Here is a 22,246-nt window from a genome sequence, read left to right as displayed (position 1 = left end):
GTTGAGTTTGGAGCACAGGTACCATCCGTAGGGGATGAAGACTACGATACGGACAAAGTGGCCCAAATCGAGCACTTCAACTCTCAAGCTACAACCATACTCCTCGCCTCTCTAAGCAAGGAGGAATACAACAAGGTGCAAGGGTTGAAGAATGCAAAGGAGATTTGGGACCTACTCAAGACCGCGCACGAGGGTGATGAACTCACCAAGATCACCAAGCGGGAAACGATCGAGGGGGAGCTCGGTCGTTTTCGTCTTCGCCAAGGGGAAGAGCCACAAGATATGTACAACCGGCTCAAAACATTGGTGAACCAAGTGCGCAACCTCGGGAGCAAGAAGTGGGACGACCACGAGGTGGTTAAGGTTATTTTGAGATCACTTATTTTCCTTAACCCTACTCAAGTTCAATTAATTCGTGGTAATCCTAGATATACACTAATGACTCCCGAGGAAGTAATCGGGAATTTTGTGAGCTTTGAATGTATGATTAAAGGCTCAAAGAAGATCAACGAGCTTGATGAACCCTCCACGTCCGAGGCACAACCGGTGGCCTTTAAGGCGACGGAGGAGAAGAAGGAGGAGTCTACACCGAGTAGACAACCAATTGACGCCTCCAAGCTCGACAATGAGGAGATGGCCTTAATCATCAAAAGCTTTCGGCAAATCCTCAAGCAACGGAAGGGGAAGGATTACAAATCCCGTTCCAAGAAGGTTTGCTACAAGTGTGGTAAGCCCGGTCACTTTATTGCTAAATGTCCATTATCAAGTGACAGTGACAGGGATAACGACAAGAAGGGCAAGAGGAGAGAAAAGAAGAGGTACCACAAGAAGAAGGGCGGCGATGCCCACGTGTGCCGCGAGTGGAACTCCGACGAGAGCTCCACCGACTCCTCCTCCGATGACGAGGACGCCGCCAACATCGCCGTCACCAAGGGACTCCTCTTCCCCAACGTCGGCCACAAGTGCCTCATGGCAAAGGACGGCAAAAGAAAGAAGGTTAAATCCAAATCCTCCACTAGATATGAGTCCTCTAGTGATGATAATGCTAGTGATGAGGAAAATAATTTGCGTACCCTTTTTGCCGACCTTAACATGCAACAAAAGGAAAAATTAAATGAATTGATTAGTGCTATTCATGAGAAGGACTTCCTTATTAAGGAGAACAAAAAGCATGTTAAGGTTAAAAATGCTTATGCTCTTGAGGTAGAAAAATGTGAGAAATTATCTAGTGAGCTAAGCACATGCCATGACACTATTGCCAACCTTAGGGATGAAAATGCTAAATTAATTGCTAAGGTTGATTCTCATGTTTGTGATGCTTCAATTCCCGATCTTAGAAATGATAATGATGATTTGCTTGCTAAGATTAAGGAATTGAACGATTCTCTTGCTGGCCTTAGAATAGAAAATGAAAATTTGATTGCTAAGGCTAAAGATTTTGATACTATTATTTCCAACCTTAGAACTAAGAATGATATATTGCATGTTGAGGTTGTAGAATTAAAATCTTGCAAACCCTCTACATCTACCGTTGAGCACACTTTTATTTGCACTAGATGTAGAGATGTTGATATCAATGCTACTCATGATCACATGGCTTTAATTAAACAACAAAATGATCATATAGCATTATTAGATGCCAAAATTGCCGAGCATAACTTAGAGAATGAAAAGTTTAAATTTGCTAGAAGTATGCTCTACAATGGGAGACGCCCTGGCATCAAGGATGGCATTGGCTTCCAAAGGGGAGACAATGTCAAACTTAATGCCCCTCCAAAGAATTTATCTAACTTTGTTAAGGGCAAGGCTCCCATGCCTCAGGATAACAAGGGTTACATTTTGTACCCTGTCGGTTATCCCGAGAGCAAAATTAGGAGAACTCATTCTAGGAAGTCTCACTCTGGCCCTAACCATGCTTTTATGTATAAGGGTGAGACATCTGGCTCTAGGCAACCAACCCGTGCCAAATTGCCTAGAAAGAAAACTCCTAATGCATCAAATGAGCATGACATTTCATTTAAGACTTTTGATGCATCTTATGTTTTAACTAACAAATCCGGCAAGGTAGTTGCCAAGTTTGTTGGGGGCAAACACAAGGGCTCTAAGACTTGTGTTTGGGTACCCAAAGTTCTTGTTTCTAATGCCAAAGGACCCAAAACCGTTTGGGTACCTAAAGTCAAGAACTAAAATTGTTTTGTAGGTTTATGCATCTGGGGGCTCAAGTTGGATACTCGACAGCGGGTGCACAAACCACATGACAGGGGAGAAGAAGATGTTCTCCTCATATGAGAAAAACCAAGATCCCCAACGAGCTATCACATTCGGAGATGGAAATCAAGGTTTGGTCAAAGGATTGGGTAAAATTGCTATATCACCTGACCATACTATTTCAAATGTTTTTCTTGTAGATTCATTAGATTACAATTTGCTTTCCGTATCCCAATTATGTCAAATGGGCTACAACTGTCTATTTACTGATGTAGGTGTTACTGTCTTTAGAAGAAGTGATGATTCAATAGCATTTAAGGGTGTGTTAGAGGGTCAGCTATACTTGGTAGATTTTGATAGAGCTGAACTCGACACATGCTTAATTGCTAAGACTAACATGGGTTGGCTCTAGCATCGCCGACTAGCCCACGTTGGGATGAAGAATCTTCATAAGCTTCTAAAGGGAGAGCACATTTTAGGACTAACAAATGTTCATTTTGAGAAAGACAGGATTTGTAGCGCATGCCAAGCAGGAAAGCAAGTTGGGACTCATCATCCACACAAGAACATCATGACTAGTGACAGGCCACTGGAGCTCCTACACATGGACCTATTCGGCCCGATCGCTTACATAAGCATCGGCGGAAGTAAGTACTGTCTAGTTATTGTGGATGATTATTCTCGCTTCACTTGAGTGTTCTTTTTGCAGGAAAAATCTCATACCCAAGAGACCTTAAAGGGATTCTTGAGACGGGCTCAAAATGAGTTCAGCTTAAGGATCAAGAAAATAAGAAGCGACAACGGGACGGAGTTCAAGAACTCTCAAATTGAAGGCTTCCTTGAGGAGGAGGGCATCAAGCATGAGTTCTCTTCTCCCTACACCCCACAACAAAATGGTGTAGTGGAGAGGAAGAATCGAACTCTATTGGACATGGCAAGAACCATGCTTGATGAGTACAAGACATCGGATCGGTTTTGGGCCGAGGCGGTCAACACCGCCTGCTACGCCATCAACCGGTTATATCTACACCGAATCCTCAAGAAGACATCCTATGAACTTCTAACCGGTAAAAAGCCCAATATTTCATATTTTAGAGTTTTTGGTAGCAAATGTTTTATTCTTGTCAAAAGAGGTAGAAAATCTAAATTTGCTCCTAAAACTGTAGAAGGCTTTTTACTTGGATATGACTCAAATACAAGGGCATATAGGGTCTTTAACAAGTCCTCAGGACTTGTTGAAGTTTCTTGTGACGTTGTGTTTGATGAGACTAACGGCTCTCAAGTAGAGCAAGTTGATCTTGATGAGATAGGTGAAGAACAGGCTCCGTGCATCGCGCTAAGGAACATGTCCATTGGGGATGTGTGCCTTAAGGAATCCGAAGAGCCTCCAAGTGCACAAGATCAACCTTCCTCCTCCACACAAGCATCTCCACCAACTCAAAATGAGGACGAGGCTCAAGTTGATGAAGGAGAAGATCAAAGAGATGAGCCACCTCAAGATGACGGCAATGATCAAGGGGGAGATGCAAATGATCAAGACAAGGAGGATGAACAACCAAGGCCGCCACACCCAAGAGTCCACCAAGCAATACAACGAGATCACCCCGTCGACACCATCCTCGGCGACATTCATAAGGGGGTAACTACTAGATCTCGTGTTGCACATTTTTATGAACATTACTCGTTTGTTTCCTCTATTGAGCCACACAGGGTAGAGGAAGCACTACAAGATTCGGATTGGGTGGTGGCGATGCAAGAGGAGCTCAACAACTTCACTAGAAATGAGGTATGGCATTTAGTTCCACGTCCTAATCAAAATGTTGTAGGAACCAAATGGGTTTTCCGCAACAAGCAAGATGAGCATGGTGTGGTGACAAGGAACAAAGCACGACTTGTGGCCAAGGGATACTCCCAAGTCGAAGGTTTGGATTTCGGTGAAACCTATGCACCCGTAGCTAGGCTTGAGTCAATTCGCATATTATTGGCCTATGCTACTTACCATGGCTTTAAGCTTTATCAAATGGACGTGAAAAGTGCCTTCCTCAATGGACCAATCAAGGAAGAGGTCTATGTTGAGCAACCTCCCGGCTTTGAAGATAGTAAGTACCCTAACCATGTTTATAGGCTCTCTAAGGCGCTTTATGGGCTCAAGCAAGCCCCAAGAGCATGGTATGAATGCCTTAGAGATTTCCTTATTGCTAATGGCTTCAAAGTCGGCAAGGCCGATCCTACTTTATTCACTAAAACTCTTGACAATGATTTGTTTGTATGCCAAATTTATGTTGATGATATCATATTTGGGTCTACTAACGAATCTACATGTGAAGAATTTAGTAGGATCATGACATAGAAATTCGAGATGTCTATGATGGGGGAGTTGAAATATTTTCTAGGATTCCAAGTCAAGCAACTCCAAGAGGGTACCTTCATTTGCCAAACGAAGTATACTCAAGATATACTAAGCAAGTTTAGAATGAAGGATGCCAAGCCCATCAAGACACCCATGGGAACAAATGGGCATCTCGACCTCGACACGGGAGGTAAATCCGTCGATCAAAAGGTATACCGATCGATGATTGGTTCATTGCTTTATTTATGTGCATCTCGACCGGACATTATGCTTTCTGTTTGCATGTGTGCAAGATTCCAAGCCGACCCTAAGGAATCACACCTTACGACCGTAAAACGAATCTTGAGATATTTGGCTTATACTCCTAAGTTTGGGCTTTGGTACCCTCGGGGATCCACATTTGATTTGATTGGTTATTCGGATGCCGATTGGGCGGGGTGTAAGATTAATAGGAAGAGCACATCGGGGACTTGCCAGTTTTTGGGAAGATCCTTGGTGTCTTGGGCTTCAAAGAAGCAAAATTCGGTTGCTCTTTCTACCGTCGAAGCCGAGTATATTGCCGCAGGCCATTGTTGCGCGCAATTGCTTTGGATGAGGCAAACCCTGCGGGACTACGGTTACAAACTAACCAAAGTTCCTCTTCTATGTGATAATGAGAGTGCAATCCGCATGGCGGATAATCCCGTTGAGCATAGCCGCACTAAGCACATAGCCATTCGGTATCATTTTCTTAGGGATCACCAACAAAAGGGGGATATCGAGATTTCGTACATTAACACTAAAGATCAATTAGCTGATATCTTTACCAAGCCTCTTGATGAACAAACTTTTACCAAACTTAGGCATGAGCTCAATATTCTTGATTCTAGGAACTTCTTTTGCTAAACTTGCACACATAGCTCATAAGTATACCTTTGATCATGTCTCTTTGATATATGCTATGACTAATGTGTTTTCAAGTGTATTTCAAACCAAGTCATAGGTATATTGAAAGGGAATTGGAGTCTTCGGCGAAGACAAAGGCTTCCACTCCACTCTACTACTCATCCTTCGCCGTCACTCCAAGCATCTCTCCAACTTTGGTATAATCTTCACTCATTTATTTTATGACCAAAGGAGGAGAAAGTGATTCGAAGGGCTCTAATGATTCCGTTTTTGGCGATTCATGCCAAAGGGGGAGAAAGTATGAGCCCAAAGCAAAAGGACCGCACCACCCTCCCTAATTTTAAAATTAATGATTTTCAATTGGATGGAAAATTTCAAAATTGATATCTCTTTGTGTTCTAAAGGGGGAGCAAGTAGTATTTTCAAAACTTGATATCTTAAAACCCTCTTGAACACTAAAAGGAGAATTTATTTGAGGGGGAGTTTTGTTTAGTCAAAGGAAAAGCATTTGACACAAGGGGAGAAAATTTCAAACTTGAAAATGCTTTGAAAAATCTTATTCATTTACCTTTGACTATCTTGCAAAAGGATTTTAAAAAGGAATTTACAAAAAGATTTGCAAAAACAAAACATGTGGTGCAAATGTGGTCCAATATGTTAAAAACAAAGAAACAATCCATGCACATCATGTAAGTATTTATATTGGCTCAATTCCAAGCAACCTTTGCACTTACATTATGCAAACTAGTTCAATTATGCATTTTTATATTTGCTTTGGTTTGTGTTGGCATCAATCACCAAAAAGGGGGAGATTGAAAGGGAATTAGGCTTACACCTAGTCCCTAATTAATTTTGGTGGTTGAATTGCCCAACACAAATCTTTGGACTAACTAGTTTGCTCTAGTGTATAAGTTATACAGGTGCAAAAGGTTCACATTTAGCCAATAAAAAGACCAAGTATTGGGGTCGACAAAAGAGCAAAGGGACAACCGAAGGCACCTCTGGTCTAGCGCACCGGACTGTCCGGTGTGCCACCGGACATGTCCGGTGCACCAGAGGACTCCAACTCCGAACTGCTCACCTTCGGGAATTTTCGATGGCAACTCCGCTATAATTCACCGGACTGTCCGGTGTACACCGGACATGTCCGGTGCTCCAAGGAAGAGCGGCCTCCGGAACACGCCAGCCTCGGGAATTCACTTCTGCTGCTTCGCTAAAATTCACCGGACTGTCAGGTGCAACAGCGAGGCAACGGCTATTTCGGCGCCAACGGCTACCTGCGACGCATTTAATGCGCGCCAGAAGCGTGCAATCGTCAGGCACGCGGGAACAGGCGCACCGGACAATCTACAGTGCATGCCCGGTGCGCCACCGGACATCAAGGCGGGCCCAGTGTCAGAACTCCAACGGTCGAATCCCAACGGCTTTGGTGACGTGGCTGTCGCACCGGACATGTCCGGTGTGCACCGGACTGTCCGGTGCGCCATCGAACAGACAGCCTCACCAAACGGCTAGTTTGGTGGTTGGGGCTATAAATACCCCCAACCACCCACCATTCATTGTATCCAAGTTTTCCACTTCCCAACTACTTACAAGAGCTCTAGCATTCAATTCTAGACACACCAAAGAGATCAAATCCTCTCCAAATTCCACACAACGCTCTAGTGATTAGAGAGAGAGATTTGCTTGTGTTCTTTCGAGCTATTGCGCTTGGATTGCTTTCTTCCTTCTTGATTCTTTCTTGCGATCAACCTCACTTGTAATTAAGGCAAGAGACACCAATTTTGTGGTGGTCCTTGTGGGAACTTTGTGTTCCAAGTGATTGAGAAGAGAAAGCTCACTCGGTCCAAGGGACCGTTTGAGAGAGGGTAAGGGTTGAAAGAGACCCGGCCTTTGTGGCCTCCTCAACGGGGAGTAGGTTTGAGAGAACCGAACCTCGGTAAAACAAATCCGCGTGTCTCACTTTATTATTCGCTTGCGATTTGTTTTGCACCCTCTCTCGCGGACTCTATTGTATTTCTAACGCTAACCCGGCTTGTAGTTGTGATTATTTTTGAGAATTTCAGTTTCGCCCTATTCACCCCCCCCTCTAGGCGACTTTCACTACGGCACCCATAAATTATCACTGGCGGTTTCAGTTATCGCGCGCCAGTAAAAAAACGAGGTGGGCCCGGCTTGGGAACCGCCAGTGGAAACCTATTTCCACTGGCGGTTATCTTAACACAACCGCCAGTAGAAATAGGATGTTTCCACTGGCGGTTGGTGTAATAGGATCTTAAGAAAACCGTCAGTGAAAATAGCATTTCCACTGGCGGTTCTTGAATAACCGCCAGTGGAAATGGCGGCACTGAAAAGCGCCAGTGAAAACGTCTCTAGAACCGCCACTATAGAGGCCGTGTGTACTAGTGACTATCTTAGGTTAATATTACGCCTTTTCGTAAAAACCAAACTAATTTTTTTATAGGGGAAGGGGGGCTTTAGTTTTTTTTTTGTAAGAAAAAAATCAAATGAGTTACGAGTGTGTGCATGTTTCGTTGATGTAGAAGAGATGAACAGATATCCTGTTTTAACGGGGAAAGGAAAGAAAATAAAACAAATAAAGAATCGCTACTTCTTTCTTTCTCCTGCTATAGATCGGCTTTTATTTGTGCAACCAAAAAAAAACAGACAGACAGACAGAGAGCTCGTTCCGCACTTTCTGAAAATTCTTGCATTCCGTTTCTTCCAGATCTCCAAGATGGTAAAAGGGGTGAACCTATTTAAACACACTTGACAGTTCTATTCCATATTTACCACCGCCAACATTCGCCTCGAACAGAGAAGAGAATGGTAAAGATAAGATCAAGTCAAATGTTGTACGCACAGCCCAGGTCTATAGCGACGCATCCTCTTTTTTTTTTTCCGTCACCTTGAAGAGAAAAGATATGGCAATGACTGAACATCGTGGTTTTAGATTTGTCTATACTCACACTCAAGGACCAATCACAATGCACTGTTCCACACTCTGATACTCGAGAGATTTTTATAAAAAAAAACATGAGTACAGGTGTTGTGTTTGACACAGTCTAAGCTATCGTATTACATATGACTATCTCCGTTCACAAATGAATGACACCATTGATGTTATAGATGGATGGGGCACTACCGATGCTATAGTACCACCCATACTATTCTGTGATGCAATACCCTATGCTACAGTATCCATGGGTACATGGGTTAGGGCTGCAAGCGAGGGGAGTGATAAGGGTGGGTTAGGGCTGCAAGCGAGGGAAGTTAGAAGGAGGTAATGGTTGCGTTGTCATCGACGAAAGCGAGGGGGCTATGCACGGGCCGGTCTAGAGAGAACTTGCAGCTAGGGTTAGGAGGCGTTGAAGAGACCGGCCGCAAGGCTTTGCCAATGTTTACGGCTAGGGTTAGGAGGCGTTGGGGAGACCTGACGCATGGCTTTACCCATGGCCACCAAGAGAAGAATGATTTTCTTCTAGTCTATTGCTTACCTTCAATTGATACAATCTCTCTCCTTTTTATAGAGAGGGTTACTTGACCCCTAAGTACTAAATCTAATCTTATCTCTAATTCTAATCTTATCTAAACTAGTCTATCTTTACCAAAGCAATCTGATACCGTGGTACAGTGCCGGCGTTACTATGGCAGGCCCTCTTGGGTCCTGACCTAACAGTTGACTTTTGGACAGATTGTTTTTGTTTTTAACGTGAATTTGGCAAGAGTTTTGTCAAAACTATACCCAATGGTGGAGAAGCAGGGTTTTGCCTAGCTCAAAAGGGACGTAAATTGTACACGAAAGCGCCCAGATCTAGCATAATAGGATATTTCAGGTCTTTTTAGTCCTTGTTTGAATTTTCTTAGAGCTAAAGCTCTAAACAAACGTTTCAAATTAGGTTGCAGTTTGTGACAACGGAGGAGAAGAAGGAAAAAAAATGACAGCTGAAACTGGGTTCAGTTCAGGACTTCCGGTCCAGGGTAGGCCAGCCACATGCGGCAGTGCAGTGCAGGCAGGCAACTGAAACGGGGCGGAGACTTCGCCGAGGCCGAGCGGCGAGAGCTCGGTTTCTTGTCGGTCAGCTGCACTCTCTTCGTCAGTCACTCTCCCTGCATATACTTATATATCCCCCTCCTTGACTTCGCCATCCCCCTCTGCTACGCTTTGTTCTGGGCTCTTCCTGGCTGCCTCCTCTTCCTCCTCCCCTGTACAGAGAGAGAACCCAGAGAGAGGGTCCAGAGGGAGCGGGCTCTGAGAGAACCGGAGATGGGGAACATCTGCGGTGGCTCCGGGAAGGATCGGGTGGCCGAGGATTTCAGGCCGTCTAGCCCAGGTGAGGGCCTGCATCAATCAAGCACCCGGCCGCTTTGTTTTGTTTTTCCCTTCTTTGTCGTCTTCTTTCTCCTCTAGCTTTTCATCCGATTCTTCCGATTCATGGATCCTGAGGCTGGGGCGGCCTGTCCTGGTCGAGGAAGCTTTCCTGCCTTCTGCTAAATTTTGTTTCTTGCAAGTTTCATTCTGAAGTTCCACTAGCTAAAGATGCATGCCTTGTTTAGATCCTAGATTAAGATTTCTTGTCCCTTGAATGTATCATGGCTTGTTTAGAGGCCGGGGCAGCACTTCTCCGGTCTCAATTTTTGTTCTTCACTTCTATTTATTTCATCAGAGATTCGCGGTTTTTATCCACTAGCAAGGGTGGGAAAAGGCTAGCTTTTTTTTCCTGAACTCTCTACGTTCTTCACTAATCCCCACCCTAATCAGTAACCACGCTTACGAATCGTTTCCTAATCGTGTGACAGGGACAACAATGACCTCCAAGACGAGCGGCAGCATAACCACCAGCCTGAGCACCACGGGGAAGCTCTCCTCCGTGGGCAGCAGCTTCATGGCGTCCGCCAGCAGCCGCAGCACCAGCGGCGGGTTCGACGAGGGGGCCAAGTACTCCGACGGCCAGATCCTCGAGGCGCCCAACCTCCGCACCTTCACATTCGTAGAGCTCAAGACGGCCACCAAGAACTTCCGGCCGGACAGCGTCCTTGGCGAAGGAGGGTTCGGGAGAGTCTACAAAGGGTGGGTGGATGAGAAGACCATGGCGCCGACCAGGAACAGCACCGGCATGGTTGTTGCGGTCAAGAAGCTCAACTCGGAGAGCATGCAGGGGTTTGAGGAATGGCAGGTAAACAAAATCCTGCTCCTTTTTTCGCTTCTATATGATCTAGTACTACGTATTAAATAACAATGACAATAATCTTGCAATAGAGGGTGCCTAGTATAAGATTAGTATAAGATCGGGGCCTTGACTTGGTTTTGATTGCTCCTGATGATGGTACATGGTAGTACAAGCAAAACAATTGCTTTGTTGTTAGCTACAGATGCAGTTCAATTTCTGCTCATACAGCACTAATGCAGAGAGCTTAAAAGGAGCACAAAGATTTTGAAGGTTCTCCTGACCACTGCACCCTTTATGGTTCTTTATGCTTTGTTTTAATGCTGATGACCTGTCAGTTTGGTACATGTGTGATGGCTGATTGTTTAATTCAGCTACGATTACTCGGTAGTGCCGATGGTCCAATGCTGACCAGGAACATATTGTTGGAAGTGTTGTACAATATTACAACTAGCCACATGTCTATCACAACGCAGTTACTTTTTGTTTGTTGCCATGCCTTTGAGAAGGGAAAAAAATTGTTTTCTGAGCTGTGTCGTCTTCAGCAAACACAACAAGTTCAGCAACGTGCCACACATTCTTGCAAATTATTGTGGCTTATCTTTGTTTTGCTAAATGTTAGTAAACATATCTAATGGAGACTTCTCGATGCCTACCTGCAGTCGGAGATAAATTTTCTAGGAAGGCTCTCCCATCCGAACCTAGTGAAGCTCTTGGGCTACTGTTGGGAGGACAAGGAACTTCTTCTCGTGTACGAATTCATGGCCAAAGGGAGCTTGGAAAACCACCTATTCAGGAGTGAGTTCTTACGGATAAAGCTCCGTGCACGTTTCACTTAACAAGTTTTGGAAATCACCTTGCTTATGCGCTCCACATATTTTTTGCCTATGCAATACATTTTGTAGTAGTAGGGATGTAGGATCCATGTGGTCGCATAGTTTTCCAGAGGTTCAAATCTGAAACTGCATACACGTAAATACATTTCATTACACTTGAATCTCATGGGGCATATACTTGACTGAAAAAAAAACACTGATATTGTGGAGCCAATCAATTGCATTTCCCTTCAGGAGGATGTGCCCCCCTGTCCTGGGAGCTGAGGCTGAAGATAGCCATTGGTGCAGCTCGAGGACTCGCGTTCTTGCATGCATCGGAAAAACAAGTAATCTACCGTGATTTCAAGGCGTCTAACATCCTTTTAGACGCGGTAAGTTCGATGATATGCAATGTACCTTTAGTATATCAATTCGCTACTGAGGTCAAATGTTGACAGTGTTTTTTTGGTGTGGGGAGGCAGAACTATAACGCAAAGCTCTCTGATTTCGGCCTTGCTAAGCTGGGGCCAACTGGTAGCAACTCGCACATCACAACCAGGGTGATGGGGACATATGGGTATGCAGCTCCAGAGTACGTAGCCACCGGTACGTGTCCTCATTTCTCCCACGTAACAAGCTGGTATGATCATACCCTTCTTCCTTATAATGAACTGTCAACGCTTCCTCCACGCGCTAGTCGTTTCGAAGCAGAAACATACACCGCGACGCAGACTCGGTTGTCTGTCCGCCACAATCAGTATAACGCGGTTGTTCTCGCCCTGCAGACCTTTCCACACTTGATTGTGTGAAACAGCAGGCATATGCATCGTTCACGTCACTTTGAGTTATATTGACACCTTTGGTAGTCTCCATCCAGCTGCTCACGTTTTCAGTGTGCACAGAGCGGACACTGAAAACGTGAGCAGCTGGAAAATGCAGACACTGGACAATGGGCATTGGGTGTAGGAACAGAATCCGGATTGCAGAACTGATGTGTTTCATACTCTTAACTGCTAGTAGTAGAAGGGGAGGGAGCAGAGTCGATTTGCTGTCACTGAATTCCTAGAGTAGTGGGGCACTAGTAAAAACGACCTGCACCAGCAGTTGCTGCGGCCAAGTGGATAAATATCGCACAAGAATCATGAACGGCCATTCCAGTGCCTTGTCACTTTCCAAGAGAAAATGGGCAACCTGTTTTTTTTTATATATATACTCCTATATAGTTGAAGCACATCTGGAATTCTGAATTCCTAGAAATAGCTGCTGATGTTTGCTGACTGACCGCGAAAGAAACCGCCATGTCCATCCATATTGGCGAACAGGGCATCTGTACGTGAAGAGCGACGTGTACGGTTTCGGCGTGGTGATGCTGGAGATGCTGTCGGGGCAGCGAGCGCTGGACCCGAACCGGCCGAGCGGGCAGCTGAGCCTGGCCGACTGGGCGAAGCCGTACCTGGCGGACCGCCGGAGGCTGGCGCGGCTCATGGACCCGCGGTTCGAGGGCCAGTACAACTCCAGGCAGGCGTTCCAGGCGGCGCAGCTGACGCTCGGCTGCCTGGCCGGCGACCCCCGCAGCCGGCCCTCGATGAAGGAGGTGGTGGAGACGCTGGAGCGGGTGGAGGCGGTGAAGAGCCGGGCGCGCGGCGGCGGGTCCGGGTCCGGGTCTGGCCGCGCCGGTGCCGCGGCGCACCACCGGTCGCCGCGCGTCGGTGGCGGTGCCCGTGCCGCGTCCAGGCCCGCCGCCAACGGCCACAACGCCAGGCCCGCGCGATGACGCTCCGGCAGGGTGGTGACGATTCTTCATGTAAATGGCGTCTTTTTTTTTTTGGCCTGGTTCGCGTGCTGTTCTTGCATGGCGGCCGCTGTTGTTGTAAGTTGTAGCCAATAGTGTAATAGTTAAAAAAAAGTGCTAGAAGAAAGGAATAACCATTCAATCAAAAACGTGTTTTTCTTTTCGCAAAAGGAACAAAGGAAGAGGACGGTTTTTGTGTATGTGTTGTTGTTTTTCTGTTAACCATTGGTGGGGGGAAAAGGACGACGAGTTTATACTGAAGAAGATCTTGTGCTGAACGTGTTGACTTTATCGTTGCTGGATCTATCAAAAATCTGAAGCGGATCATCGTGACATGCCCTAACAAGTGCATCGAGTCAAAGTGGCGATGCTTGCACCTGCGCCAAATGTCTGCACAAGTATCTAACCTCGCCCGGCAGCAACACGCATGTTGACTGCGACGCTGGGACTCTTGCTTCCAGCGTCTTGCTTTTGTAATGCCTTTTTCAGAACACATAATTTCTATTCAAACTTGAATAGTAAGGGATTTAATCTCCTCTATTCCGTCTCTAACCAAACAGATCCTTATTTAATCGATATAGAATTTATCCACACATCTGCAAAGTTTCTCACTTAAGGCTATTTTGACAACCCCGTTTTTTCAAGCAATTTTCATTTTTCTCAAGAAAAAAATAATTCATTTTCCATGTAACCTGGGCCGAGTCACCTACCTAAACGCAAAAATACAGTGCTTGCGGACTAACAGCCGACGTCTACCTTTGATACAGCTGCCATTTCGATCACCTGCCACAGTTTAATCTAACATTACACTGCGTTACATGATATAAACAGCTTACATTTGCTGACCCAAATATCCAACACCACAAAAAAAATGTTTAATGGCGCACACTAGTCTCCATCAAAAACAGCAGATACTGCAGCCTGAGCTGGTTTACTCTAACTCCAGTGCTGCACAGTGCCGCCGGCCTCTCAGGATAGCTCAGATATGACCCTCGCGCACTTCTCTTCCAAAATCTTCACGGCTTCTGTGAACAGCACCTCCGGGGGCATGCTTCCGGTGGACTCGATGGTGACTAGCGAGCAAACACACACGGAGGGATTAGAATGTTGCTTGCAGCGGAAGTACAACACTCTTCTGTTCTATTGGGTACTGTTCTTTACTTACATATGAAATGGTCTCTGACACGCCGTAGCTCCACTTGTTTCTCATTTGGTCCCATCACACATTCTCTGCAGAGCGTGCATGCCCTTGGCCTCGCAACAACAGCCCTCTTTCCACCTGTGTTTTTTATACAAAAACAAAAAAACAATGGAAGGGTTAATGTGGATGGCAGATTTATCATAACGAAAGCTTAGAGTCCGATTTGTAGAAGACTAAAACCCCAATGGTATCAACCATGTCCTAATACAGTTTCCAAATGAGAACTTAATGAAAAAACTAGGATATTACATTTCTATTTCTCCTTGCTTTCGTTGTTCAAACTTCCAGCTAATAATCGTCATAAACTTCTACTAAAACAATGCTTTTGAACAATCAACTTGCTCCAGCAATCGATATATATATGTATAACATCTCGATGACTGCCCCTACAGCTAAATACTACTGACTTCAACCTCTTTAAAAAGAAAGCGAAAGAGAAATTACCGTTAGCCAGGTCTTCGATGTCAAAAACATTAACCCGGCACTTATTCACCAGCTCCTCTGCCTGAGGGCCTTCAACTTCTTTAAGAATAACAACCTACTTGATAATATAGCATCAGGACACGAGCAACATATATACAGTTATTAACCATCTTGTGGTAAATGCGGGTAGTGAAACAATGTTACCTCAGGGAGCATTCTGTACCAGGCTGTAGCAACTGGAGACCACTTGGCGTGAACGTTCCCAGTTCCCTTAACAGCATGTGCCTCGAGCTCGATAGCCTAAAGAAGAACAAATCAAATTACAAAGTACAGTTACCCCAATGGAAATAATAGATCCTTCGAGGAAAAAAGAACTGGTATAATAGCCAAGTTATGTTTACAAAGTTTATATCTGGCATTCACACAACGTCACACAATGAATTCACCAAAGTAGTGTATTTCTATGACATGAGTTAAGGAAAAGGTATTGTCTGCACAAATTAAAACAAAGTGTCTTAACCCATATATTGAATCAATGTAGATTGTAGGTAAACCTACTCATATCATAATGGTGCCAAGGAAACAAGTTAAACAGCTACCTGTCCTGGCCCAAGCCTGGCAATAGTAATATCTTTATACTTCACACCAAGAGGCTTTTCTAAGATCTCCTTTTGGCTTTGACTGAAGGAAGTGAAAGTCTTCTGTTTGTCTCCAGACTGTGCAGGGGCTGACATGCTTAATTGGCTACCTTCTGGTAACCACTCTAGTTCACTAGATTTCACTGTCACATACAACCAAACAGTCAACGAGAAAATCTGGTTTGTGCTGACAAGAAAAAGAGAAATAAAGAGGCAAAGGATCATAAAGTTCAATTATCACAGATATATTTTTTAACTTTAAAAATAATTTTATATTGACAAAGCACATAGGATGCCAACTTGAGGTAAGTAAAATCCATCAACAAGGGAAGTACAAATGGAAACTTGTCACCACAGTACACTTACAAAAGTAAATCGTTTAATAGATGTCACATAAGTCCACAAGAGCTTAACAGATCTTTACAATTTTAACATAGGGCATGACGTTTCATTTTGAAAGATGGCAGGAATCTGTAATCATCAGACATTGCAGGAAGATAAGGCATACCTGTAATTCGTTGAGAATTCTTTGGACAAGAAACGTGCAGTTTATAAACAATAGTATTCCTTTCATTTGGGACATCGTTTTCTGTGAAAAGAAAAATGAACAATAAAATGTCTCTTGTGTTAAATATATTAAGGTGAAGCCAAAGCAATTGAAGGTACTTACCTGAGATATATTCAAAGAGTCTTGGATCTGCATCAAGTGGAATAAGTCCTAGTCTATGTGAAAGAACCTCATCTGCTATAACTGAGTTGTTGTCAGCCATGAAGACTTTCTCAATTGCCATAGTTGGAACCTATTAGTTCAGAGGAAGTATTAAACTAAATAATTGACTCTAATATATATGAAGTGCTAAAATAGACAAATTTCAGTTATCTCATTGTACACACGAAAACATGCAAATACCTCTGAAATGAGGATTCTCCGGAAAGCATTGGCTATTGATGCATCAATACCAATCATATCGAACTCCATATAATCTTCAGTGAGACGATTTATTTCAATTTTGAAATTCTTGCAAAATTTATCCACTGACACGCTATTATCAATTCCCATAGCAGCAAATGCACCCGAGTATTGGAAACCTTGAGTCTTTTAAAGATACAAGAGAAACATAAAATATGATATATGAGGCCAATAATAGAAATGAATGAAATTCAATATCAACAAAGAGAAAATTCTTCCAAAAAATAATAAAACAAAACAATATAAACAATTTACACGAGTACACAAAAAAAATCAAACTAAAAAAACAGTAAGAACCAAAATGATTATTTTTCACAGAAAATTTGTATGAATAGCAGAAAATTCAACAGTGCACTTAACAAGATGGCAAAAAAGGTATTGGTAAAGAGTAACATGTTCAGTCCTTTATCAGAAGAAAAAATTGCACACAAAATTAATTGTAAAAAACCACTTTCCATATCCTGTGAAGTAATCAATTAGATGCATAACGTAAAATATATGTGCATCTATGAGAAATTAAGTCCGTATGCAAGACTAATTTCATGCGAAAATCAGTGAATATTGAAGGTGATCAGCAAATACACGAAAGAAGAGTAGTAAATGTGTCTACATGAATGGGGGCATCAGCATTGCAGACGACACGTGTGCGCTGGAGCTCCAGGTAGTCTGGAAGCTTATTTTCTTGTTCATTGGGCACATCGTCCACCTTCTCCTTCTTAGATTTAGTCCCCTTCTTCGGCATATTGTCTTCCTCTCGATGTTCTTTGTTCACCCTTGTACCGCTGTTATGACCTGTTCCCAATGAAGAAGCATACGATTGCAAGTGAATGTTTGCGCTTGCGCAGCATAGATACGGATACACGTATTGGTACTGGGCTGATCAGGGTTCCAAAAATGCGGCACTAAGCGCACGCTTCAGCGGGCTGAAGCGCTAAGAGGACGGGTAACGCTTGAGCTTTGGGGCATAAGCGCTCCCAAAGCGGCGCGACCACCTTGGTGGAGCTGCGGTTGCTAGCTCCCGCTGCCCTCAGGCCGCACGCGGCGCAGCAGCGGGGGCCGGGTGTCGTTCACGATCCACAGGAGGCGGGAGGAGAGAGAGAGAGAGGCACGCACGCAGGGTCACGGCTGGTGTGCTGAGGACCGGAGGCGAGGGCACGGTGCGACTGGCGAGAAGCGGGAGGGGCAGCTGCTGACGCGGTTGCTGAGAGCCCGAGCCCGAACGTAGCCGCCGTCGCCTGCGTGCCGAGCACGTGTAAGGGAGGGAGCGGAAGATGGAGCGCCGGCACTGCGAGTCTGCGAGGAAGAAGATGCTGGGAGATGAAGAAACGGTGGCGGCTGTGTGCCTTCGCTGCAGCAGTTGAAAGGTTAGGTTAAAGAAACATGTGGGTCTGGTGCAATTTGGGTTTGTGGGCTTTTAGATGGGCCAACAAATAAAAGTCCATATTATCCTTTTTTTTATTTTTTCCTTTCTAACATCTTTTGAGAAATTATCACATAATTCAATGTATGCTTGCTTTGAGTCCGATGTTAGGGTGTATTGCATGTTAGTAGCTTTCAGACTCTAACTATATAGTTAAGAGGCATGTGAAATGATGATTAAGGGCCATTTGTAAATACAAACTTCACCATGAGAAATAATAAAAACCTTCCCTTCCATCATTCTTGTAAAAAGAATAGAGATGAAAGATAGAAAGGGGCCGACGCCTCCGTACAACCATGTCCAGATTAGAAGTTTACACGGTTGTATGGAGGGGTTGATTTGCACTAGTGATAGTCGCCTAGAGGGGGGTGAATAGGGCGAAACTGAAATTTACAAATATAAACACAACTACAAGCCGGGTTAGCGTTAGAAATAAAAATGAGTCCGCGAGTGTCGGTGTTTTGGGTCCGACCGCACACCCGGGGTTGCCCCTCAAGGTGTTTTTAGGAGTAGGACGGTGTCAACGACTGTAGCAAAATGGTTCGTGCCTATCGCACGAGGGACAATGGACAAGATTTACAGGTTCGGGCCGCTTAGAAGTGCGTAACACCCTACGTCCTGGTGAGTTTATGAGCGTGGTTACAAGAGAATTCTCTGGATAGAGGGCGCAGAGAGTTTTTGTGGGTGGCTAAGTAGAACAGGGTCGATCGTTCTGAAGGGGTGCCCCCTAGGCCTTATATACTCGACCGTGGGGCGGTACATGTGATATGATAACAACAAGTAGCTAAAAGATAGTGAACCTCTTGAGTTTATCCCTACGTAACCCTCGCCGACTTATCCTCGCATGGCTCTGCTGCATGGGGGCTTCAGCGCGGGAAAGTCGGGTCTCTGTTGTGATTCATTCGTTCGACGTTGTGGGCCGTCCGGGTCTCACGTCTTCTCTTCTTTGTTGGTTGTCTTTCCCTAGGCCCACGAAAGAATGACCTTACGAATTATTGGGCCCTTGGGCCTTTCGTGAGGCCTTTTACTTCTTTAGTGGACCCAGGGGATATCTATCCCCCACAAGCCCCCGATCTTTGGGTTGATTTAGAGGTAATCAACCCAAAGATCCAAGGTCCAAAAAATGACTTCCTGCTGTTTTCTTTGACTCTGATCGCTCGTCCGACCAAAGTTTGGTTTTGTGCTTGTGCCTTAGAGGTCGGCATTTTTGGATTGTAAGACCCTGGATTTTATTGGGTGCACCGGAGGTGCACCCAATGGGTGTAGCCCCCGACCTTTGAGTAGATTTCAGAAGATAATCTACTCGAAGGTCTTCTTCCAAAGGTTATCTCCATTCGCGCTCCTGCATCTCGGTTGAGGATTAATCTTTTCAATCTTGCTCTACGCCTTAGAAGTCGGCGCTATGTCGGTTTAGAACAATATTCCATGGGGTGCACCGGAGGTGCACCCAATGGGTGTAGCCCCCGACCTTCAAATGAATTTTTTAAGGATAATCCATTCGAAGGTCTTTCTTTCGCTTGTGGAAACTGGCATGAGGCTATCTTGCATTACGCTTTAGAGGTCAGCATTATGTCATCAATATTTTGTTGCAAAGGTCAGCGTATATTTTGTCTTTAGCAGCCGAGTTCGCGATCCATCCATATCTTGCTAGGTAGTGCAATTTATTTGCTTCTGCGATTGATTGGACGTTTGACGGACGTTCTCTGTCTAGTCTTCACGTCGTTTCTGTCGGCCATATCTTGTACTTTTCTGGTTATATTTGGCTTTCCTCTGATCCTTACTGATATCTCATTTTTGTCTTGAGGTATTCACTGCATGCCCTGCACGGATGTGACCGTTTGAAAAATATACTGATAATTCCTGGGCGTCCCCCTCCAATGGGTGTGGACAAGGGACGGCTTGGTACGCTGAGTGTTTTAGCCGGTTGCCTCTGAGTAGTAATGCGATGGGACGGCTAGTGTAATCATATCCTTTGTGCTGTTGACTGGAGTCCCAATGGGTGTAGTGTTGCATGAAACGGCGTCCGCCGTCCGACGTGTCTTCGGGTGGGTGGAAGTGCTTATTGAATGCCTTGCGACTGTTCAGTGACCGCGGTTAGAAGTGAGCGGTTGTCTTTCCCTTCTATAAATAAACCCCTTTGCTTCTCTGGTTTCTTCACATCTCTTCGCTGCTCCTTACTGCCTCTTCCCTTTCTTCTCTTCCAAAGCTTCAACCATGGGCAAGAACAACAAGCGCAAGCGTGAGCCGACTCCTCCATCGGAGGAGTTTGGTGACTCGGAATACTCGGAGGAGGAGTTCTCCTCCGAGCCCGAGGGGTCTCCGGCTCCCGTCTCTCCCCCGGCGTCGTCCGATGACTCGGACGACTCCCAGGGGATAGCCGCGGAGGTCTGGACGTACATCCGGGCCGTCGAGCGCGCCGGGCTCGAAGGCTCGGATGAGTCGGAGTACTCCTCGGATGAGGAGGACTCGGACGGCGGCGACGAGGGTGAAGATGACGACGACGACGACGACGACGACGGCGACGGCAGTGGCAGGGGCGGCGACGACGGCAGTGGCAGGGGCGGCGGCGACGGCAGCAGGGACAGCACCAAGGGCAGCAGCAGGGGCAGCACCAAGGGCGGCGGCGGCGGCAGGGGCAGGGCCAGTGGCTAGACGCCACTGGTCTTCTTAGATATTAGTATAGTTTAGTATAGCTAGAATAATGTAGTAGTAATTAGTGTAATTTAGTAGTAGTGGTAATGTAGAGTAGAATTAGGGAAGTACCAACTCGTAAAGAGTTGGTTTGTAAGCTCGTTAACTTCCCTTTAATGAAGTCTGTCGTTTATCCCCTCTTATTGATGACTTGTCATTGATTTTGCTGAATGTTGAACTGATTCTTTTTGATATAGTAGGAACAACGCCGAGCGATGTGAAGATTGACATCAGCGTTTTAGAAGTAACACTGAGCAATCGAACACAAGACCAGCGTTTTAGAGGCAATGCCGAATGATAGAAGGTCGGCATCGGCATTTTAGAAGTAATGCTAAGCGACAAAATACGCGGCTGGCATTTTAGAAATAACGCCGAGTGATTAAATGTCGGCATCAGCATTTTAGAAGTAATGCTGAGCGTTTGAACACGTGGTCGGCGTTTTAGAGGCAACACCGAGTGATTGAAGGTCGGCGTCGGCATTTTAGAAGTAATGCCGAGCGACAAAATACGCGGCTGACATTTTAGAAATAACGCTGAGTGATTAAATGTCGGCATCAGCATTTTAGAAGTAATGCTGAGCGTTTGAACACGTGGTCGGCGTTTTAGAGGCAACACCGAGTGATTGAAGGTCGGCGTCGGCATTTTAGAAGTAATGCCGAGCGATTGAGCACGTGGTCGGCGTTTTAGAGGCAGCGCCAAGTGATTGAAGGTCGGCGTCAGCATTTTAGAAGTAATGTTGAGCGTTTGAACACGTGGTCGGCGTTTTAGAGGCAACACCGAGTGATTGAAGGTCGGCGTCGGCATTTTAGAAGTAATGCCGAGCGATTGAGCACGTGGTCGGCGTTTTAGAGGCAGCGCCAAGTGATTGAAGGTCGGCGTCAGCATTTTAGAAGTAATGCCGAGCGATTGAGCACGTGGTCGGCGTTTTAGGGGCAGCGCCGAGTGATTGAAGGTCAGCGTCTGCATTTTAGAAGTAATGCCGAGCGAGTGAGCACGTGGTCGGCGTTTTAGAGGCAGCGCCGAGTGATAGCCAGCTTCTCAAGTTACTTTGAGGAAAATGACCGAGTGATGAGGTGGCACATTGGCTTTCTTGGAAATAACTGTTGGATATCCACGTGGCATGCTGGGATTTCGGAGATGACCGCCGGGTGGTGACTGGGCACTTTTGAAAAGGTATTTGGCTCAAGAATATCCCTTAAGGGTTGATTTGGTGAGCCGACTCGAAATGATCCTCAGGGGTAAAGTTTCAAACGTTGGAGCTCCAGTGGCATACTCGGCTTGGAACCTGCCTTCTCCCAAAGATTTCACTCTTTTTGTGTCTAATCCGCCCGTGACAGATAGCAATTTGGGTCTTAGAGTGCGACCTTCTGCTGAAGAGGTCCGTTCCTTAGTTGCTTCGCTCGGGGAAATACCTGATGATGAACGGCAGGTTTATTTTGAAGTGCCCCTGAACCCCAGTGATGCAGACATAAATGACATGCTCGATCTGCTAGCTGAGGATTCATCTGATACTGCTCCGGATGGCACATTGGCAGTGGTGCCCCTTTCAGAGGTTGATGCGACCTTGGATGTCTCGAAACCTGTCAAAGCCGAACCAGTCAGCCCGAGCCTTCTGCTGATGAGCAGAAGAAGAAAAGAAGACGCCTCCGGCGAGTGTCCAGCTTTGACGAGGATGCCAGCACCTT

At 45.4% G+C, this 22,246-nt stretch overlaps 2 protein-coding genes across 3 annotated transcripts; one reads left to right on the top strand and one right to left on the bottom strand.

Moving 5' to 3' along the window:
• The first annotated feature begins 9,615 nt into the window (after positions 1-9,615).
• Positions 9,616-13,440, top strand: LOC100280731 (serine/threonine-protein kinase Cx32). Of its 2 annotated transcripts, none has more exons than NM_001153651.2 (6): positions 9,616-9,777; positions 10,244-10,620; positions 11,274-11,409; positions 11,682-11,818; positions 11,909-12,032; positions 12,749-13,254. In NM_001153651.2, exons 1-6 carry the CDS (start codon positions 9,711-9,713, stop codon positions 13,198-13,200), a joined length of 1,293 nt encoding a protein of 430 aa, NP_001147123.2. In that variant the 5' UTR covers positions 9,616-9,710; the 3' UTR covers positions 13,201-13,254. The 2 variants fall into 2 exon arrangements, with proteins under 2 accessions (NP_001147123.2, XP_020407117.1); XM_020551528.3 differs by lacking the exon at positions 9,616-9,777 and adding an exon at positions 9,799-10,149 and having other exon boundaries at positions 12,749-13,440.
• A 439-nt stretch (positions 13,441-13,879) lies between these two features.
• On the bottom strand, positions 13,880-17,778 carry LOC100191943 (uncharacterized). The gene is made up of 10 exons (NM_001137367.1): positions 17,564-17,778; positions 17,061-17,242; positions 16,391-16,576; positions 16,151-16,280; positions 15,989-16,069; positions 15,442-15,623; positions 15,047-15,142; positions 14,864-14,957; positions 14,384-14,497; positions 13,880-14,291 (listed from the first exon to the last, which is right to left on the bottom strand). Exons 2-10 carry the CDS (start codon positions 17,190-17,192, stop codon positions 14,188-14,190), a joined length of 1,119 nt encoding a protein of 372 aa, NP_001130839.1. The 5' UTR covers positions 17,193-17,242; positions 17,564-17,778; the 3' UTR covers positions 13,880-14,187.
• Between the last annotated feature and the right edge of the window lie 4,468 nt (positions 17,779-22,246).

Source organism: Zea mays, chromosome 4, assembly GCF_902167145.1.
Source record: "Zea mays cultivar B73 chromosome 4, Zm-B73-REFERENCE-NAM-5.0, whole genome shotgun sequence".
Lineage (NCBI taxonomy): Eukaryota > Viridiplantae > Streptophyta > Magnoliopsida > Poales > Poaceae > Zea > Zea mays.
This window is presented reverse-complemented; position numbering and strand designations above follow the sequence as displayed.